Below are 19,800 nucleotides of genomic sequence, written 5' to 3'. Positions count from 1 at the left end.
ACAGATCGTTGATGAATGGAAATAAATATGTGTTGCCCCATATCACTGTTAAAAAAACAAATGCCCAAGTCTGTGTTTGTTGGTGTGATGACAGAGCAGCTGTAGGTTTTAATAAATAGGTGTCCGCTACAGCTGGGCCAGCAGAACGCATGCACACACCCCTCTCAAAGCTGTTTTGCTGCAGGGTACAATTCGTTCCACTTCCCTCAGCTCAGGAGAGAGGAATGCCATTTTGAACAGACTTTATATCACTTTAAAAAATGCAAGGTGAAAATAGATTTTTGAAAGAAAAAAAAAAGCCCATCCCAGACTCTTGCTGGGTGTGATCAGAGATCAGATAAATCACAGAAGCACTTCTCACCGTTGTCCGAGACCTCCTTTATCACTCCCTGCTCAATCAGCTCCTGTCGCGTGCGCCTTGTCGACATCTTTCTCTCCAGCTCTGTCATCAACGAATAGAATTCAGGTTACACACACACTCAGTTTGGTTTTTCACACTCTCCATAAGGAAAAACACATTTCTCGTTGAATGTGTGACCTCATGCTCCAAAATTCTAACAAAACTTCAGAAGGAGTTTGTTGGCAGCTTTGCCTTATTGTCTTATTGCAGGTGGACTGAACCAAGAGGCCTGTAAACAGTCAGGCAGGAAACAGGCATTGAGGAATTCTGATGAAAGCTAAATGCAACCGATATGACCAGTGAAAAAGGCCATGGGTGGGGTGGGGGTAGAGGTGTTGAATGACTTCAACAAACACCAACCTTCTGAGGTTTCCTTGAACTTGTCGCTGCTTTTCTTCTTCCGCCACTTCCAGGGCTTGAAGATCTTGCCGAGGGTAGAGAACTTGCCCTTACGCTTTGGGGGAGGAGTGCTGTCCCCCGTGGTGCCCTCCTCTCCCACCATTGTGCTGTGGTGCTGCTCATTTTCATCATCTAAACAACAGAGGGAACATTTTATCATTCGTGCAAAACTAACAGGGCTGGATATCGCTACTGAATTACTCTATTCTGATTCACAAGGTCTTGATTGGGTTCAATTACTGATTTGATTCGATATCGATTCTTCTTTTTTTTCCCCCTGATATTTAGTTTTCATACCATTTTTGCTTGGCAGTGAAAGAGATCGTCATAGAAAACTAATGCTGCAAATTGTACATTACGTGGATCTCTGATTATTAATGCTAATGTTCAAATTTAAAACGGAACCCAAAAGTAGTTATATCAATGCACTTTTCATTTAATATGACCACACAGTGCAACTCTACAGTACAGTCACAGGCGACAAAGGCTTTAATGAATCAATATCAGATCATTTAAATGAAAATTGATATGAATTTAAAAAAAATTTAACCCAACCCGACGAAACACTGGAGCATCCATGAGCTGTCGCTACATTCCCACACGGCTTGCCTCAACTCGGCACGGCACGGCACATGGGTGGAGTCATCGTAGCACGGTTGCATCAAACTGCCGTGACGCCGTTTCACACGAGACACACGCAGACTAGTGATGAGTGACTTGTAAGGCAGTTATTTTCGGTGTACTGAATCATTAGACTCAGTTAATTAAAAAGATATGTTCAGAGAATCTTTCAGTACGTCCTGCATGACCGGAGCACAGACTCAGTCTCAGAGAGTTACCAAACTGAAATATGGCAGAAGGGGTTGTGATGGGGCTTGCTGCTTGAAATCGCCACTTATGGCTGCCGCTAAATACACGACTCCTCTGTTTTTAAATGTTGGAGATTACGGCATGTTTTCAGGATTTTTACGTCTTTTTAACTGATCTACAGTTCGGCAAATAGGGTCCGATTGATTCTTGTGTCAGACGTTGCGCTCATGAATCTTCTAGTGACGACACTGACCAATATAGTATCAGCTCAGCTCGCTTGGAACCTCACAAGAGCAGATTCTAAAAACTTGCCGAGTCATGCTGTGCCGAGACGAGTCGGGTGCCGACTCGACAACTGTGTAGTGGAAAAGCGCCATCCGACAGAGGAATTCTCTAATCTAACAGATCTCATCTGCCGTCTTTGTAAAGATGGCCATCCTTACTACGGCGGTTATCATCTTTAGCTGTTAGTTCTCGAGGACTGATTGTGCTTTGACAGGGTGATGCTGAAAGCTCATGGCCTCCTCCACGTATCCACAGCATAACAGGAAAGGTCTGATGCTGGCGTTCAGCCATGATTTCTCACTGTCAAGTGCTCACATTCCTTGGCTGGATGGAGACTAGTGCCTTATCTACCATTCAGCCCTCACTGCCTCTTTCCACACAAATGGACGCAGTCACACAGTAGCAGGGAAAACTGTCAGTCATCATGCTCCATATACACACAGCTAACAACCACGCGGCAAAACCTTTTAAAACAACGGTCATTAGGAGACACTACTAAGACCTGAAGCACTCCATTAAATTAGTAGTCATGGTTACGGAGAATGTGCTATGTAATTGACAGGCCAACTGACAGCGTGCTGAGCTTCGATAGCATTTCGAACATTTGCTCTCAAGGCTGCAGCTGCCGTATTCAGCAGACATAATATTTACCAGTGGAGAGAAAAGAGGGTCCGATTCAAAATTACCGACGATAACGCACACCCACAACGATATCCTCCTGACACACAAACTACAATACTGATGGAGTTTAACGAGCAGTCCAACAAAAAATACATGAGAACAGAACATCTAGAATGATTCAAACCCCGTTCTTGCAGCAGAAGGACAATGGGAAGTGTTTTCCCATTTCCTCACACGGTTATTCTTCAATGCTGCTGGCAGGGTCAAATCTGACCCGAATGTTTACATAGTCAATAGAAACTGAGCTGTCAGTAAAATCTCCAACACAGTTCAAATCAAATCACAGAAAAAGTTAATCAAGGAATGTACTTCTTTCTCTGTATAGCCTAAAATGTTCATTCCTGACAAACTGGCCATGCCTCAGTAGTAAAGCGGGTCATTTTTCAACTGGAAGGTGGTTTAAGGTTAGGGTTAAGTCCACTTAACCCTAAGTTGCTCCCAACGGCAGTGCTGGCAGTGTGTGAATGGGTATGATAGTTATAGAAACAGATACAGATAGAGTTGTGTGAATGGTCTAGACTAGACTAGTGCTATACAATTACAGACACTTACTATTTAAAAACTCATCAAAAACAGACACTTTAGTCAGTAGGGCTACATGGATAAATCGATTACTATATGAATCGTCAACTGACTTGGTCATTGAGTGGCGTTTTGTTTATAATTAAAACAAGTTCTCTGATTTTTTTTCAGCTTCTTAAATGTGATTCTTTGCTCCACACAACAAAGAAGTAAATGAAACTGAATCATTTTGGTTTTTGTTCAAAACAAGAAATTTGGGATCATCATTTTAAAAGTTTGGGAGACAACACCGATCAACATTTTCACCAAACAACTTAACAATCACTCGAGCAAATAATCGACAGATCAATCAATGATGAAAATAATCAGCTAATTAATTAGTTGCAGCCCTAATAGTCTACCTGAAAGAGAAGTGTTAAGTGTCCAGCTTGCATGATGGTGGGACTTGAAACAGCATGCCATGAGGAAGCAGGGAGCATTTGTCCACCCACAAATGAACTGTCCTGTTAATATCCCAACAATAAAACAATAAGGAAGAAAAATCCAAGGGGGGCAAGATGCAGGAAACTGTTAAAAACGACTGAAGAAAGTGTCCTGGATCATGGAAATCCTTCTTATTTTGGTAAGGTATACGTAGATTGGAGGATTCAGGCCAGCGGCCATGACATCCGGATAAAGCATTGTATCAGACGGCTTTCCTGTGATCCAGAGGTTTTCACACAGCCCGCTGTTCTGATACAGCGGCTCAGCTGAAGCCCGTGAAGCAGGATAAGCGCCGGCTGTGTCAGGCCTGCAGACTCCACAGCACTGCAGAGATGACGACGGTCGCAGACAACTCAACCCATGCAGCTGGCATCCGCTTGAAAAAGATGACAGATCATATCCTCGGAACTTTTGTACATGAGCCAGCGTCGCCTCATTGTAAAAAGTGTCAATCCACCAACACAAAAAAAATGTCCCCGAACTTAATTATCACTTTGAAAAGAGCTGTGGATCCACTCAGAAATCATTCTTCAGATACAAAGAAAGGCCCAACAACATGTCATTGTTTCAGCCGTAGTGAGAGGAGGTCTGGTGCGTGGTGACACTACAGCTGTGTGTCACTGTGGGAATGAGAGTAAAGGGTAAATACGCTATGACAGACAGAAAAAGTACAGGACTTATGGGGGGGGGGGGGCAGCCTGGAAACACAGGGAGGAAACGGCACTCCACCCTGATTCTGTGACCGAGAACAAAGACAACCTCTTCCCCTCTCACTCCGTAATACAGTCAACTGTGCAGCTCATGGAAACCGCGATGAAAGGCACACAGTACTGTAATGACACTTGTGAAAATCATTAGCACTGTGACTGTTGATGATATATAACAGGTTTTCCATTCAGAACAAAGCCAGAACCAAAAATCCTACTCATGCTCTGTAATCAGGAGTTCTGCCAAGATAAGGCATACCAGTCAGGAAACATGGGGGTGTGTGACACTGTGCGAGTGTGTTCCTCTGACGTAGTCCTGTCCTGTAAACACACCTACCACTCTCTCAAACACGTCCCACAGACAGTTTTGCCTCAAACCCCATGACTGAATGTGTCATGGCAGCTCGCTCAGGTGGTTAAAAGACTTATTTTTTTTATTTTCTTTAAATGCTCCTGGCCTTTAAAGCCAAGCCCTCCCATTCACTTACATAAGAAACTCACTTCCACGAGAGGAAATGGTTGGGAAATTCGACCTCATTATTAGCCTAATCTTTGCAAGGGCAGATTATGAAATGAAATGTAATCTATTTAACAAAGTGACTATAATGAGCGTGGTTGGTTCTTGTGGAATCTGGTGAGGCCTAAAACTAGTTCACCAGTTAAAACTCAATTTCACAGAACAACCAATTCTGATACATACTATGACCATGTCACTAAGGTAAGAAATTTGCAATTTGCAACTTAATAATAATCGACTTATCAGTTTTCACTCTGCAATATGAAAAAGTGCATTCATTAAAATTGGAAAATGTTAAAACAACTCAAAAATCAATCATTTAATTCATTAATTAATCTCATACAGTCACTCCTCATACATTAAATCACACTAAATAAAATGTCTTTCAAACATCTAAGACCACACTCCTGTGCATTGCAAGATAATAAGTAAATAAGTGCAAAATGCAAGCATGAGAGTATAAAAACACAGCTGTGATTCATCCACGTGATCCCAGTGATTTAACATTCCTTGTGGTGGTGAAAGTGAAGGGGGTAGAGAGAGGGTGAGGATAACTGTGCAACGTTTATTCTACAATACCCAGTCCTTTCTTTCTCCTTTGTTATCAAAAAGGCACTAAAAATGACAAAACAATCAAGACTAGAATACGCAAATGTACACACATAGTGCACAAAGAGTCCCAGAGTCAGCGAAGAAACTCACCGCCATCACTGTGTTTTTGTGGGTTCTGAGCTGGAGTCTCCACACCAAGGCTCTGTCCCATGATCCAGCCCCTGAGGGGCCTCGACCTGTCCTGCACCCAAAAAATGTGCACACTACACCGGACAAATCGGCAGCTGCACCTGCCTCTGTTTGTCTTTGACAAAGCTCCCAGATCTCACTCCACCTAAGGTATTTTCTTCTCCTCTCTGTTTCTCTTGTCTGCCCTTAGTCTACGTCTTTCGGCTCAGACCCTCCTCTGTCCCTCCCTCTCGCAATCTCCTTAAGACCTTCCCTCTCTCTAGGAGCTGGACTCCCTCTCCCCTCTCTCACTGACCCTCCCTCCTTGGCTCAAAGCACAGGTCAGCATTCACTATAAGTGAGAGGGAGAGAGAGAGAGAGAGAGAGAGAGAGATGCCTACCATTCCAGGGAGAAAGACGAATTACAAGTATGTTTTCAATTTCATGTGTGCTGTGGTGTGTGGTGCGGAGCGTGCGTCCTGTAATGATGTGATGCATGCTCTGTGTTGCAGCAAGTCTCAAGAGAACAAGAGCTCGCATGATCATAACACTGATCCATGCCAAGCGAAACAACAAAAGAACACAACCATCACTGGAAAAAAACCTCGACTTAAAACCACTGAACTCAAACCACATTGTTTGTCCTGAAAACTATGTGTCTGACACACTGCTGTCAGTATTTTTTTTTTTCTTCTTCCCAGAGCTGACAACGACAACAAGAGAACAGAGGACAGTGATGTACACAAACTGACATTTTTCGTCTGAATAGAAAAGACAAAAGGAAAAAACAGAGAAATTACTTTTTGCAGGAGCAGCGTAAAAGTCCACCAGAGCTGCTCCATCACTTCATCTGCATGTAATTAACTTGTAATAACAGTAGAGTTATGAGTTTTTCTATGTCGGATGTCAGTCTTTAGAAAATATTACAGTCCAATTGTAACAAATGGCACAAACGCATTTATTGAACAACACTTATGGTTCATCTCTCCAATCTGCAGTAAGTGGCTGCACTGAAATGGACTCGGGCCGTCACTTTTTATTCAAAATTCAATATTATTTCCAACATAGGATGTAAAGCTGTAATGACCTCCTCGAAAAGCATGCGCCTATTGAAGTAGTACCAAGCCAAAAACATATCTAAATAACTGATATTTTCACAAAGTAATTTTTATTTCAACATAGTTGCAAAACTAATAGTAGGATTCTATGTAGTTAGTTTGTACAATAATGGTTTAACAACAGAATCCAACGTACTCATATGTAAGGATCCATTATGTAAGCAGACTACTCAACCAATGTCAGCTCAGTATAATTATACACATTTTATTTAAAAATTCATGTTGTTCCAGTTCTGCTCGTCAGGTCAAAGTAAAAATATAAATAAGGCAATCCGCCATCATTTAACAAAATTACATTACCCTACACATGTAAACCTTGTTCTTTGTCAGACTGGTCTTCATATGATGCAAATATCTGCTGTATCACTAACAATGTTAGAAAGCTATCCTTCAACATGCTTCCCAGGTTCTACCCAACAAACTCTTATCTACAAAAGACTGTGTGTTGTGTTAAAAAGAGAGGTAAAATAAATGTGGTCAAGATTCTTCTTCTTGCAAATTCTTTATCCACAAATGTAGATTCTTCAGAAATGTAAATAAATCAATATTCAATGACAAAAAGTATAACTTAATTTAATAGGTCTGGATCACTGTTATTGGAAAAAGTGACGGCCATAAAGTGCACATGTGCATGTATCAGCTATAAATTAAATAAATATGCATTCATTTTCAACAAAAGAAATACAGTTTTAATGACTTGGCAGCTTTTCTTTTCTTTTCGTTTCTGAGAACTTTGTGATATGTAATAATTGGCTGGTTATTATATAATAATCAAATATTTAAAAATGTCAAATGTCAATCTCCCCACATATTTGATTGGTAGCACGACAGCTGCTGCTACTAGAACACAGACAGTGGCTAAGTGTTGATCACATGCTACAACTGTAACTAGCACAGTGTTTATCATGCTGCTCACCTCTGTTGAGGCCTCCAGACACAATTCTTATGCACATCTCCAAGTCTCTCATCACAGTATGAATAGAATCATAAAAGCATTAGAAACACACTTTGCCAAGAAGAGCTGCCCTATTTGGGATTAGGAGTGCAGACGGACCCGTCTGAATTTACTTTTGGTCTTTGGAAAACCTTTTTTTGACTATGCCTCAGGGAAATCCAGAGAATAAGCCGAGTCATTATTATGCCAGGATAGATCAGAGTTTTCGGAGCGTTTGGCCACATCTCAAGCTGTTTAAAAAGATGGGAGCGATCGGAAGCGTTCCCTTTCTCTTCCTATGCCCCACATACAGCCTTCACAGTGGGCCGGCTTCCAAAGAGAGCTGAGCCAATCCAGAACCTGTTGGCCTGACCTGGATAAGAGACTGGGCCAGGCCACTTCAGCAGACAGACAAACTGAGCCAGGTGCACGTGCACACACACACACGCACATACTCCATGCTGTCCAACATAGCAGGAGTGTGGAACATGTCCTATAGACTGTAATGTCAAACAAATAACTGGCTTTTTAACAATTTAACACACTTGGATTATCTATATATACACATTTTACGCGTGTTCTTGCGGGCAGCTCATAGCCAAGCGGAAAGGAAATCTGGCTTGTAACTGAAGGGTTGCCGTTCGAGCCCATACCAGGTCATGGACTGGAGTGCTTGCTCCTGAACAAGAAACCCAATCCCCATTGCTCATTGTTAACTGGACATTCTAAATTGACCCCAGCCACAGGGGGGTGACATCCAGTGGAGTTGCATCCAGCATAAAAAATCTCAAATATCAAATCAAATATGAGGATGTGGGAAGAAGCCAAAAGAGCAAAAGAAATTGCATACTCGTGTGAGATGTAAATATACATTTTCTTCATTGTGCAAAATCAATAAAATAAAAAGATTACATTAAATAGATTTGGAGAGGACGCCAAGACATTTCAGTCACGTTTGCAGAAATCCCCATTTTAAAGCCATAACCAATATTCTGGCTATAATATTGTGCATCCCTAATACTTTTGTCAATTACAAGTCGTTCCCTTTGAAAAGTGAGGGGTGGTCATACCACAAAAGTAAAGTTAAATAAAGTCCTAAGAGCAGAGTTGGTGATAAATCTCAGGGCTCTCAAGTTTGGACAAGGTGGACAGTATGTTTACTTTTGGACATTTCTGACGACGTCTTTAGCAGATCCATTCTATTAAAAGTTGACTGATCAGCTGAAAAGCTGCATGTGGTCTGTGATCAAACCACCTGTTACACCACCTGAGTTTCTGTTGTGGTACTGTCACAACAGTCTCATACATAAACACACAGAAAAGCCGAGCCACGAGAGGGGAAACCGATCCTCAGTCAGCTGAGAAGACATATGGCTCTCGTCCGGAGAGGCTCGTAAAATGTTGGAGGCCAGACAGACCCCATAAACACTCTGAATGTAAAGCAAGATGAGTGGATCTACAGCTCTCTGCCCAGCATTAACGCGGCACTTCACAAACCACAACAAGCAACATGGTACTCACCGCGATTTTCCATTACAGATTTTGAGGCACACCACTCGACAGTTCCTGAAAGAAAAAAGCAGTTTGGTTTTAACATTAAAGTACAGTAATAACATGATGACGTTATTGGAATGATATTGTACTAGGGAGGTTATATTCGTATTTATTACAGTAACACAACACTTTTTCTAATGCAATTTCCATCTTGATAATAACAATAGAAATAGTGTGGCAAAAATGATAATTTTGTATGTCTCTGTAATGGTTAATCCGGCAGTATGCAGAAGCTCTTTAACCAAAATTATATTTTTATGTTAAAATATAATAATTATTGTGATCAAGAATTTTCAAATTCACCGTTTTACAAAAATAACCTGATAACCTATTATTTCTTACTTAAGATGTCAAATTATAGTTATTTACTTGTATTCCATTCAAATGTGAATTCTCAACAGGTGGTCTAATTAATTTGTTAATGACTGTGTGAATATGTATGTATATATATATATATATATATATATATATATGTGTGTGTGTTTGTGTGTCTTTATTATTGTTAGATAAATAAAATACATTTACCTAGTATACATTATGGACAATATGTGAGTGAGTGTTTTTCTTTCATTCTCAAGTACTTCAAAACTAAGCACTCTTAGCCTTCAAAGAAAATACACTAAAGTACATTTTATACACATATTGCATGAAAACATTAAATAACGTTCGCATCATTAACCCTGAGTCTGTGGAAATATTACAAGAGGTGTAGACGTACACAGCAGAAAGTCATGGATGGAGTGGGGGTAACCGCGGCATTTATTCAGGTCTCCTGATGATCATGGCAGCTCCACAAATCTTAACCCCTCTGAAAAAAAAACAATAAAAGAAGATCATAGTTAGTCATAAAACCAGGACCATTGCCAAGAAGTAGTGAGAATTAAAGATTAATGGGGATTCCTAGAAACTCGAGTGCATCACTGGGAAAAGCGATAAAACATTTAAACTGTAATGTCTGCGCTTGAACAGTGGCCTCATTTTTCCGCATCATGACAACTGTATGCTAGGGCTAAAAAAAAGAGGAGAATATATAAATAAATAATAAATACTACAAATAAAAGCCTGCAGCTTATAGATATAGACACCAAGAGGCAACAGAGCAGCTATAATGTGCATTTTTAGATACATACAGTAGTATGTGAAGGTGTCACAGGCAGAGGGACAACAGTTTTACTTTAACTGTCTTTCCCCACAATGACAATAAAGGGAAATTGAAAAATGAAAAATAGATTTTGTGCAGCAGAAGATATTCTCAGAACACAATGAAGTAGACTGAAAACTAGGGCTGAATCCATTACTAAATTAATTGTCAACTATTTTGATAATCAGCTTCTTTCTTTCTTTCATTTTCTGGTTTCTTTGATTCAAAGAAATTTTTAAAACGGAATCATTTTTGGTTTGTGGACAAAAGAAAACATTTGACAGCGTCATCATTTCCAGGTTTGAAAAACACTGTTCAATATTTCCTGACATTTTATGCAATTAGCGCTGCAACTAATGGTTATTTCCACAATCAATTAATCTGTTGACTCTTTTCTCGAATAATTGATTGGTTGCTTGGTCCATTAACGACGCTGCAACAATCCAACATCAATTATTTATCAAGTGTCAACTATTTTGATGATTGATTTGATCAGTTTGAGCTTCTTTTTGTTTTTTAAAGAATAAAATCCATTTTTCTGATTTTTCAGCTTCGTAGACGTGAATATTTTCTGGTTTCTTCGCTCCACGTAACAAAGAAACGAGGGCTGCTCCATTATGGAACATATAATAATCACGATTATTTGTGTCAAAATTGAAATCGGGACACAAGTTTGGAACATCATCATCATTTCCAGGTTTGAAAAAACGCTGCTAAGCATTTTACGGACCGAACGATTACTCGATTCATCGGCAAAATAATCGACAGAATAGTCGGTGATGAAAATTCTCGTCAGCTGCAGCTCTACTGAATACAGCCAGAAAAAAAAAATACTGTTGCAATCCTCAAAAAAAAAAACTGTGCAAGCAAAAGTGTGAGTGGATTTCTGTTGCGTCATGTGGATGGCAGTGTTAAATATCACTGTGGGAGACACTCAGACTTTGGATTCCATCTGGGCATTGTTCAAACTGTTCAAGTGTAAAAAGCCGTCTTCTCTAATTAGATACTTGTGACAGCCAAGTGTTTCCTTTCATTACTACAAAAAAAATGTTTTAAGAAAAGCTGAAGTGCAGTACTTGTTTGGCTAAACATAAATACTGGCGACACGAATTCCAAGAAATGTCAATGACACGTTGGTCTGTAGCTGTGCTTCACTCTCCTTGAAAGACAATGTCATTACCTCTCTAGTCCTAAAACCATACAGCTGCGATTAACCTTCGTAGGTCTGCAGTTTACACTCCTCTTTATCTTTCAGATACATTTTAATTTCATCCAATCAATGTGCTTTTACAGAGCAACTTTAACTGTGTAGGGTTTATTTTTTTTGACTTGTTTTAAGCAACTAGAGACAATGTGAGAACAATTTGAGATTAAAGATAACCAGCATTAGGCAACGTTGCAGGATGGAACCACGCACAGACTGTATGACTGAGGGCAGAGTGAAGAGCTACAGGGCAGAGAGCAGCAGAGCACAGAAACACAGTCAGCTGTGATTTGACTCAGTTTGGAGAAAAGATTGAGTTTGGCACCAGTACAGTGAGGCTGTTATGGGAACAGTTTCCAGACCGTAAGGCAACAAAAAAAAAAAGAAAAGGAGGAATGAGAAACTTTGCAGACTTTTCTTTGCTGCACCACCTCGGCCTATTGAATATGCTCACTTTTGAGAATGGAAATATTAATATCTGCGTTTGTCGTTTTTAAAAGATGGAAAAAACAGAATGGTGGACGATCCATTTCTTATACTGCTGAACAGGAGAAATAAATTCGAAATTTGTATTCCTTAAGCAAAATGCCAAACATCTGTTAGTTAAATCTCGTAAATCTAAAGATTATCTGCTTTTTTTTGCCATTATGAAATTTTATTAAATATATTTGTGCTTTGCCATTGGGGATAACAGCACAGTGATGACGCCACTGAGCTGAGGGATTTATGAAGTTATCTATGATGAGTTTAAGGAAAGAAATCAGCTCTTGACCATTTAACCACATAAATTATTGATTCCAGGCTTTGACGGATGCTTTTGAAAGAGAATATATACTTGGTCATTTACTTTTTTTGTTTAATCAAATCAAAATGAAGCTTCTGCTTAATCCATGTGTGCATTTTAACACAACTGATAATCATGTTCAAGACCAGATTAAGAATGTCAGATTAAAACAATGTAGAACGAAAACTAAATCAAAAATAATAAAGTTACAGCCCTAAATTCAGAACTTAACTGCATTATTACACACTGGCCTGCCAATGCTCCATTCTTTGCAATTAAAATGCTGCCACACTATAAAAGCCACATTTTTAGTGCTTCAGAAAAAAAGAAAAACAGCACAGAGATTTATTTTGCATTAGAAACCCAAAAGATTTTAAGAAAAAGCCAATTTACATACCAAACCCCAACTCTTAATGTGACCACAGCATTCCCTTAGGTCTTCTCTCAGTATTTCTGATGACTTTCATGGCTACATAAATCTTCTGGTTGTTTAATAGACCTCCATATTATCTGAAATTTCTGTGAATTACTGGTCAAATTCAAATGCAGCACGATACTGGAATAAGGTTAAGTTATTTTCAATGACTGGAGAGATAACAGCAAGAAGCTGTTTTAAAACTCAATGACGTCCATTGATGTAATCAATGATCAATGTTTTGTCTTCAAAGCTCCGTCTGTCTGTCTCAACTCAGCCGTGCAAACTCATAATTGGTTTATTACTCATATAATTGTATTCTGTATTTTGGTATTCTTCTCTGTTCCTCTTCCAGGGGAGTTTACCGGCAGGGCCAAAGGATAAACTTCCCTATGAAAAGAAGAAGTGTGTCACGACACATACACATTATGTGTGGCAGTCTGAAACCAAATAAACGAGGCTTTAAAAGTGTTGTAGGTTTCGTAGTACAGTCTTACAAACAGAGTGGAAAAGGAAAACCCAAACACCACTGAGAGGAGTCACTATGTACTGTATCTGTGGTCGGAGATGACATTGGTTTTTTTTTACACTCTCACACGGTGCCACAGTCTTGGCTGGATGACTCAAAATAATCAACAGCGTGGTGAGAGTTTCCCTCTGTCCAAAGAAAGAGAAAATATCTTTGGTGTCGAAACGACAGCACAAACTGGAGGCACTGAGGGGGCAGAGCTGCAAATGCAGAGAATGTTCCGCCATTTCAGCCACAACACTTGCTCACCACGCCGCATGTCAACGACAACATACACAACAGTCCAAAGGAGGGAGGGGGTGCTGGCTTGAGCAGCAGCACCCCACGATCGAATATTGGTCTGTTTCACTTTCTGTTTATTATTTCAGACTCAGAGCCAGTCTCAGAATGTGCGCCATGAAAAAAAAAAAAAAAAGGATGTCAATGATGGCCTAGTTCTCATTTGAGTTATTAACCCTCTCACTGCTCTTTACAAATAATAACTTCATCCAAACTGTACAGGATCGCTGTCACTCTTCTTAAGTCACCGCACAAACAGATCAACACAAGCCATCAATGACAAAAACACCCATTTAAAGCTTAATTAGAGAAGTAACCAACAGTTACCTCAGTTCCCAGCACCGACATCACCGTCTGTGCTATTGTCTTGTCACAACGCTCCACAGTCAGGATTGGTCACCTTGTTTAAAAACTCACATTAAGGAGCCACATCCTTTTCGTGGATGATAGTTAAAGTATGGATGACACCAGCCCTTCCTGGCCTCTCTGTCCCACAAACACAGCCACCAATCAGGTATGTGAAAGTAGCCGTTACAGTCCCGACTGTATAATCTGTGGAGCGCACACACCCTCGCTGGTGCACACAACTAACTCTGATTCAATTACGATGGGAGCGGAAATGACAGCAGCTGGCTGTGTTATGCCATCTTTAAATAGCACCTTGCTTCTCATTCCAGTGCTTGGGTTTTGGGCAGAAAAAGCTTGCCAAGTCAGTGGATAAGAATCTTTCATTTCACACTGTCTGAAACGGACTTCGTTACGATCAACAATCTTATCGATTTAATACCAGTTGATACCTGAGGCAGGTGGAGTGAGCTGATACTTACGCCGGCTCCAGAAAAGGTGTCAGTGAGAGATGTTGCAGATGAGGAATAAGCGGCAAAGTGTGTCTGCTTTTTCTGCAGTGTGTATCCGAGCCGCACACCGTCCCTCTCAGAAATGGACGGACAAGACAAAAGTGTGCGTTCCAAATCCGGGCCGGGTGAGCGTCATCACAGAGCCTGCCCCAGAAAAGCACCATTCACCACAGGGACCGGTGGCCCACTTTTCACAAGGAGCCCAAAATGCTCCTCGTCTTTGCTCAACTTTTTCTTCCTTGCTGTTCCTCCACCTGTGTAGAGACAACTGCACTGCAGGAGCATGGAGCACGGCTTAGCATGCAACACACAGCTTCAGTGAGCAAGTGATCACACACACACCCAACATGGTCTGCTTTTATGCCCACTTAACATTCAGTGCCCCAGCTTGAGGCAAGACTGTCCACCTCTGCTCCCTGTCAGTGCATGGAGGAAAGAAGGAGAAGGAGGAGAAGGATGGTGGTGGAGGAGAGGCATTTAGCTGTGGGCTTCCGAGGAATCTCAAGCACATATCATTCTCATCTGTGGTTTTAAACCAAATCAATCAGGCCCTGGCTGACAGCTTAACCATTCTGGTTGCCTCTTAATGGCCGATTAAAGAGGGGAGGGGGAGCCTCCAGTGGGAGGTGGAAGGAGCTAAGCTACATCACAAGACATGAGGCAGCATTTTTCTCCCAGAAGAGCAAATTAACTTCTGGAGGAATGACACAAAATGGAACCAGAGAAAATGCACGTTGTGCTACAGGAGAGGAGGCACCTGAGTGGACCACACTGAATGTGGATTTGACTGTCAACTGATTAAAGGAGAATTAAAAATCCACTAATTAAATACTACTACTACTACTAATACTACTACTTTTACGCCAGTTTGAAGGCTCAAAAAGAAGCTCCCATCATTAGGTTTTCTGATTTAAACTTGTCGACGAACGAATCACTACAGGTAAAATAATGTCATCCAGTATATTATGATTGTCACTGAAGACAAATATATACAGTCTCCACTGTCAAATGCATAGGTGAGATAGGTGAGGGGGGGGGAGAAGCTTCACCAGCAGCGCCACCATCTCTCTGAAGTATCACCAGTCTTCACCGTGGTAACGTAGAGACCCGAGTGTGGACCACGTCTTCCATCTTTACCCTCAACAACCTACGTCCTAATTAGGTCTACATGGAGCGCTGCTTTCTAATTGTATCGCCGAGATTAGACGTTCTGTTACTTAACCAGCGCTTTCTGTCCGGAGGTAAAGCTCAGTTTACCTGGCTGCGGGTGGCGGTGGACTCGGTCTATGGCGTGAAAAGCATCCAATTAAAGAGCAGTTACTCCAGTTACTCGCGGTTCACGAGCACAGCCGACGACACACACGCACACAGTCTGTCTCTGCCTCTCTCTACCAGCGGATCTCGCGCCAGAGAGCTCATGATGCTGTGAGTGAACAGGAGACCAGAGTCAAGTCAATCTCACAGGATCACACAACATCCGGTCATACACTTCAAAATAAAAGCACTGTCAAAAATAAACCCAAACAACCCTGAGTTGTTGTTGTTTTTTTATTTTGTACTATATACTGTATTTGATTCTGTAAAATACTGTATTCAACGTACATTATGCAGAATTACTGACCAATTATGTAACAAAATAATAAACTTTCCTTTCAGCATAATGTAAATTCAGAGATAACCTGCATGGATACCATTCCGATCCTTGATGCTCTCAGTGAATCCTGATTCAGACACAACTCCGTCTTGAGTTCAGCAACTATTAATTTTCTTCCCAGTCAATGATTTCACCCCCAACCCTGAACTCTGACCTTTTTACTGTAACAGTAATCAGTATAACGTTCAGAATGTTAACAAAATAAAAACACACTGGCATAATCAAATATTTACTTATTACTAGAAATTATTACTATGTAAATTTTGCGAAATATTTCTAGGTCGCAAAACATAAGCAGAACCAAAGTTCTACCGACTAACATCATGAATTGCGGGAAGTGCTCAAAGGTCATCAGAGGTGAGCAGAAGTAAACGTGACAGTGTGCAGCAGTGAACTTCTCCACAAGTTCTCCTCAAATTCACCAGACACCCAAAATAACACCAGACATTTAGTTTCTTCCAGAGATAACTGCATGTTCTTAGTTTCCTACGCCACTTTCACTGTCCTTCCTTCTTTCTCTCACCTACAGCTTACATTGATATGGCCACTGATGGCACCAGTTTGAAAGGGAGAAAGATGATTCTGCACCTTCTATGAGCTCTAACTACAGCATCTTCCGCGAGAATGAGTTTTGTATCTTATCAACTTTTTTCTGCCCATGGAACCAAAATTAATTAATTAATTAAAATGCAATTTTTTTGAAAACCAATTACCCTACTTTGGGGAAATAATGATGTCATGCCTGTGATGGGACAATATAGAATATTATTGCTCATCGTGATAAAAAGCACTTATAATAACTTTATCGTGGTGAGTTTTTATCGTGATAATCATGACTAGAAAAAAAATTAATATTTCACGCGAGCGAAAATCGTGTCTCACTCACCTAGTTTTTAATGTGCCACAATAATTACCTCACAACTTCACCTCACTATGATCTCATTAAATGCATTCTTTTTCCACAAAAAAAATATGTATCCTATCAGCGATCCTATTTGTTTCTGACCACCGTAGGTACATACATAACATAAGGCAACGTCTGTTTAAGTTTAAAAACCTAAATAATTATATTAATTAGTCACCGCAATAATATCGTGAATCGGAATAATTTTGGTCAGGATAATCATGACGGAAAAAATGTATATTGTCCTATGCCTAGTCATTTTTTGGTGTACATGTGGCATTAAAGAACACAGGTCAGACACAGGTCTGGCATATATTACAGCATTTTGAATCTTTTTGAGCGGTTTTGTGAGTATGAAGACATTTCTTGAAAGTGGGTATGGCTTAAATAAGTGGGTATACACTATATTTTGAGATAGGGGGTTTCTCTTATTGGCTGTTCCATGAAACCTACTCTACATACAGGTCCTTTCTGATACTGGAGTACCAACAGTAACATCCTACGCTTTAAAGAAACCTAAAAAAAAAGAAGACAACAGTGTAACAGAGACTCGAGCTGTAAACGCAATAAAACATGTGTCAACATCAGAAAACAGTTTCAGGGATAGAGATTGTCTTAAATCTGTTGTGTATAAATGAGGGGAACGCAGGGCACAGAGCTGTGATCCCAGAGAACGTGAGTCTTTTTATAACCTGTGGACGAAATGCTTAAAAAATGAGTTAATTTAAAGTGACTTTTCAGTCATTTTACACCTACTTTTTAGTTTTATTAACTGTAAAATACATTGAAACTCTGGTATTATTATAGTAAATGCATTTTGCAGATGCAGCACATGCAGATAAACAAAAAGCAAATATACTTTTGTTCATTTGAGTATTATGACTTTGGAGCAAAGAGATTTTCTTTTCTTTTTTAATGAATTTTTTTTAATTTAAAGAAATTCGGATATATTTTTTTTTTTCCAGGTGCATTTTGCATCTTTACGTAACAACAACGAGGTCATGTTTTGTTTTGTTAAATGATATATATTATATGATATGTCATACGACATCTCTACTGCCTCCATCCCGGATGTCACACGCATCCTTTGTTGTGCGTGGAAAGAGCATCCGTGGAAAATGGAGTTTCAGGTGGAGAAACTGCTGCAGTGATTTTCAGCGATTTAACAGCAAATGCAAACATCGCAAAAAACGCAGCAGAAGCAACACAAGAGCCAGACATTCCGGCTCTGCGACGTGCAGTTTCCTGCTGGCGTGTGTGTTTGTTGGGAGTTGGGGCGCAACTTGGTTTATTGTGTTTGGGGAAAATCTTCCCTTTAAACTCTTTCACAGGCGTTCAGCTCTCTCACACACCGCTTCTCCCCTCACTTACCCTCCGCCTCCTCTTCCTCCGCCTCCTCCTCCGTAAACAGTTACAGGCTTATTTAAAAATAGCAGCCCGGTCATCTCCTCACCTCACTTTGCTCGTCTTGCAGCGCCGGTTCCAAACATTTTACGCACTTACCGGAAACCATCCCGAGCCAGGAATCTCGGTACCGGTAGTTCTCCATGGAAGCTGCATCTCCTCCGTAGCTGTAGCAAACGCCGATGCTCTTTGTGCTGTGAAGACTCCACTACCCATCAGGCATTGCGGTGCATTGATCTGGGGTGTGTGAGGTCGGAGTGAAGGGGGGTGGAGGGATGTCACTGCATACCGTTATATTCTCCAGCCTGTCGTAATAATACCGAACAATATCTATCTATCTATCTATCTATCTGTCTGTCTGTCTGTCTGTCTATCTATCTGTCTGTCTGTCTATCTGTCTATGGCCAGAGCCTTCTGTTCGTAATCTTACCTCATTTGCTTCATATTCAAAGACCATGAACCACTTGTATCTAAACACTTGAGCTAATATTACAAATATTATATATTATTATTATTATATAAAAACATTGCTTGTGGTTTTTTTTTTGTGACGTTTGTGACGTTTCCAACAAATGTTACAAACAAACATGAATTGTTGACTTGCTCATACAGTATGTGTTTTAATGGCCCCTGATTCTGGAATGATCTTCAGTCTGATCTTATTACACTGAATGAAATTACGTTTTGTTTTACTGTCTGTATTTGTATTTATTGTTTTTGTCATATATATTATTTGTTGTTGTGGTGGGTTAGGTAGGTCTCACTGGTAAAAGAGATTTTAATCCACTTTGAAGTGAGGTTTGATGATGGATGATGACGTTAGAAGTGATGATTCTAACCATCTTCTACCGCTATCTATCTCTCTCGTTGTATCATTATCTCTTGTCTGCTCCATTTACTACAGGATGTGGTAAAATTGTTATATCACAACGAGGGATGACTGTCAAAATAATATCATAAAATAATATTTGAAACAAGTGCCACTCCTCCTATGTGTCAATATGATGAAGTGCCAACTCCTTATCTGATATGGGTTTGTATCTCAGACTTTAGGAATGTGGTTTATGCAGTTAGTGCCAAATAAACTTTTGTTGTAAATCGTCATCAGCTCTTTCAAAATATTTACTTTTTATATTGATTTAGGTTTTTTTTTTTGCTTCCTCAGCCTTTATTCAACTCACAGTGATTAAAAATAACCTCCAGTTTTTCTAATTGTACTGATTTGCTTTCTTTTTTTTAGATAAAATAAACCATGTGTGCTTATTGTAATTCCCTTCATCTCATTCCCCAACATGCTGTCACACTAGTTGGCCAGTAGGTGGCCTCTGGGTATCATAAACGCAAAAAAGGCATCAGAGTCCTATTTCATTTTGCTACCCATTAAGTTTGAGGCTACTTTTTTAAATCCTTAGCCTTCATTACCATTCAGGAAGCATCTGATTAGTTCAAATTTCATTCTGCAGTTTTACAGTGACCCTAAATGTACATGTGCAGCATGT

General features: G+C 40.1%; 1 protein-coding gene across 8 annotated transcripts in view; it reads right to left on the bottom strand.

The window, feature by feature from the left end:
* The window catches only part of phactr4b (phosphatase and actin regulator 4b), a 29,221-nt gene extending 10,745 nt beyond the window's left edge, over positions 1 to 18,476 (bottom strand). The window contains exons 1-5 of one of the 8 annotated variants that reach the window (XM_058647858.1): positions 18,401 to 18,476; positions 9,849 to 9,938; positions 9,098 to 9,142; positions 761 to 931; positions 362 to 442 (exon numbers count right to left, since the gene is read on the bottom strand). In XM_058647858.1, the coding sequence (XP_058503841.1) occupies positions 362 to 442; positions 761 to 931; positions 9,098 to 9,110 (265 nt within the window). In that variant the 5' untranslated portion in view covers positions 9,111 to 9,142; positions 9,849 to 9,938; positions 18,401 to 18,476. Of the gene's footprint in view, positions 1 to 361; positions 443 to 760; positions 932 to 3,498; positions 4,207 to 5,506; positions 5,706 to 9,097; positions 9,143 to 9,848; positions 9,939 to 14,309; positions 14,419 to 15,596; positions 15,726 to 18,268 lie in introns of those variants that run through there. The other 7 variants (XM_058647856.1, XM_058647855.1, XM_058647854.1 and 4 more) reach the window with 7 other exon arrangements.
* Positions 18,477 to 19,800: the final 1,324 nt, after the last annotated feature.

The sequence above is a fragment of the Solea solea genome, chromosome 13 (genome assembly GCF_958295425.1).
Source record: "Solea solea chromosome 13, fSolSol10.1, whole genome shotgun sequence".
Lineage (NCBI taxonomy): Eukaryota > Metazoa > Chordata > Actinopteri > Pleuronectiformes > Soleidae > Solea > Solea solea.
This window is presented reverse-complemented; position numbering and strand designations above follow the sequence as displayed.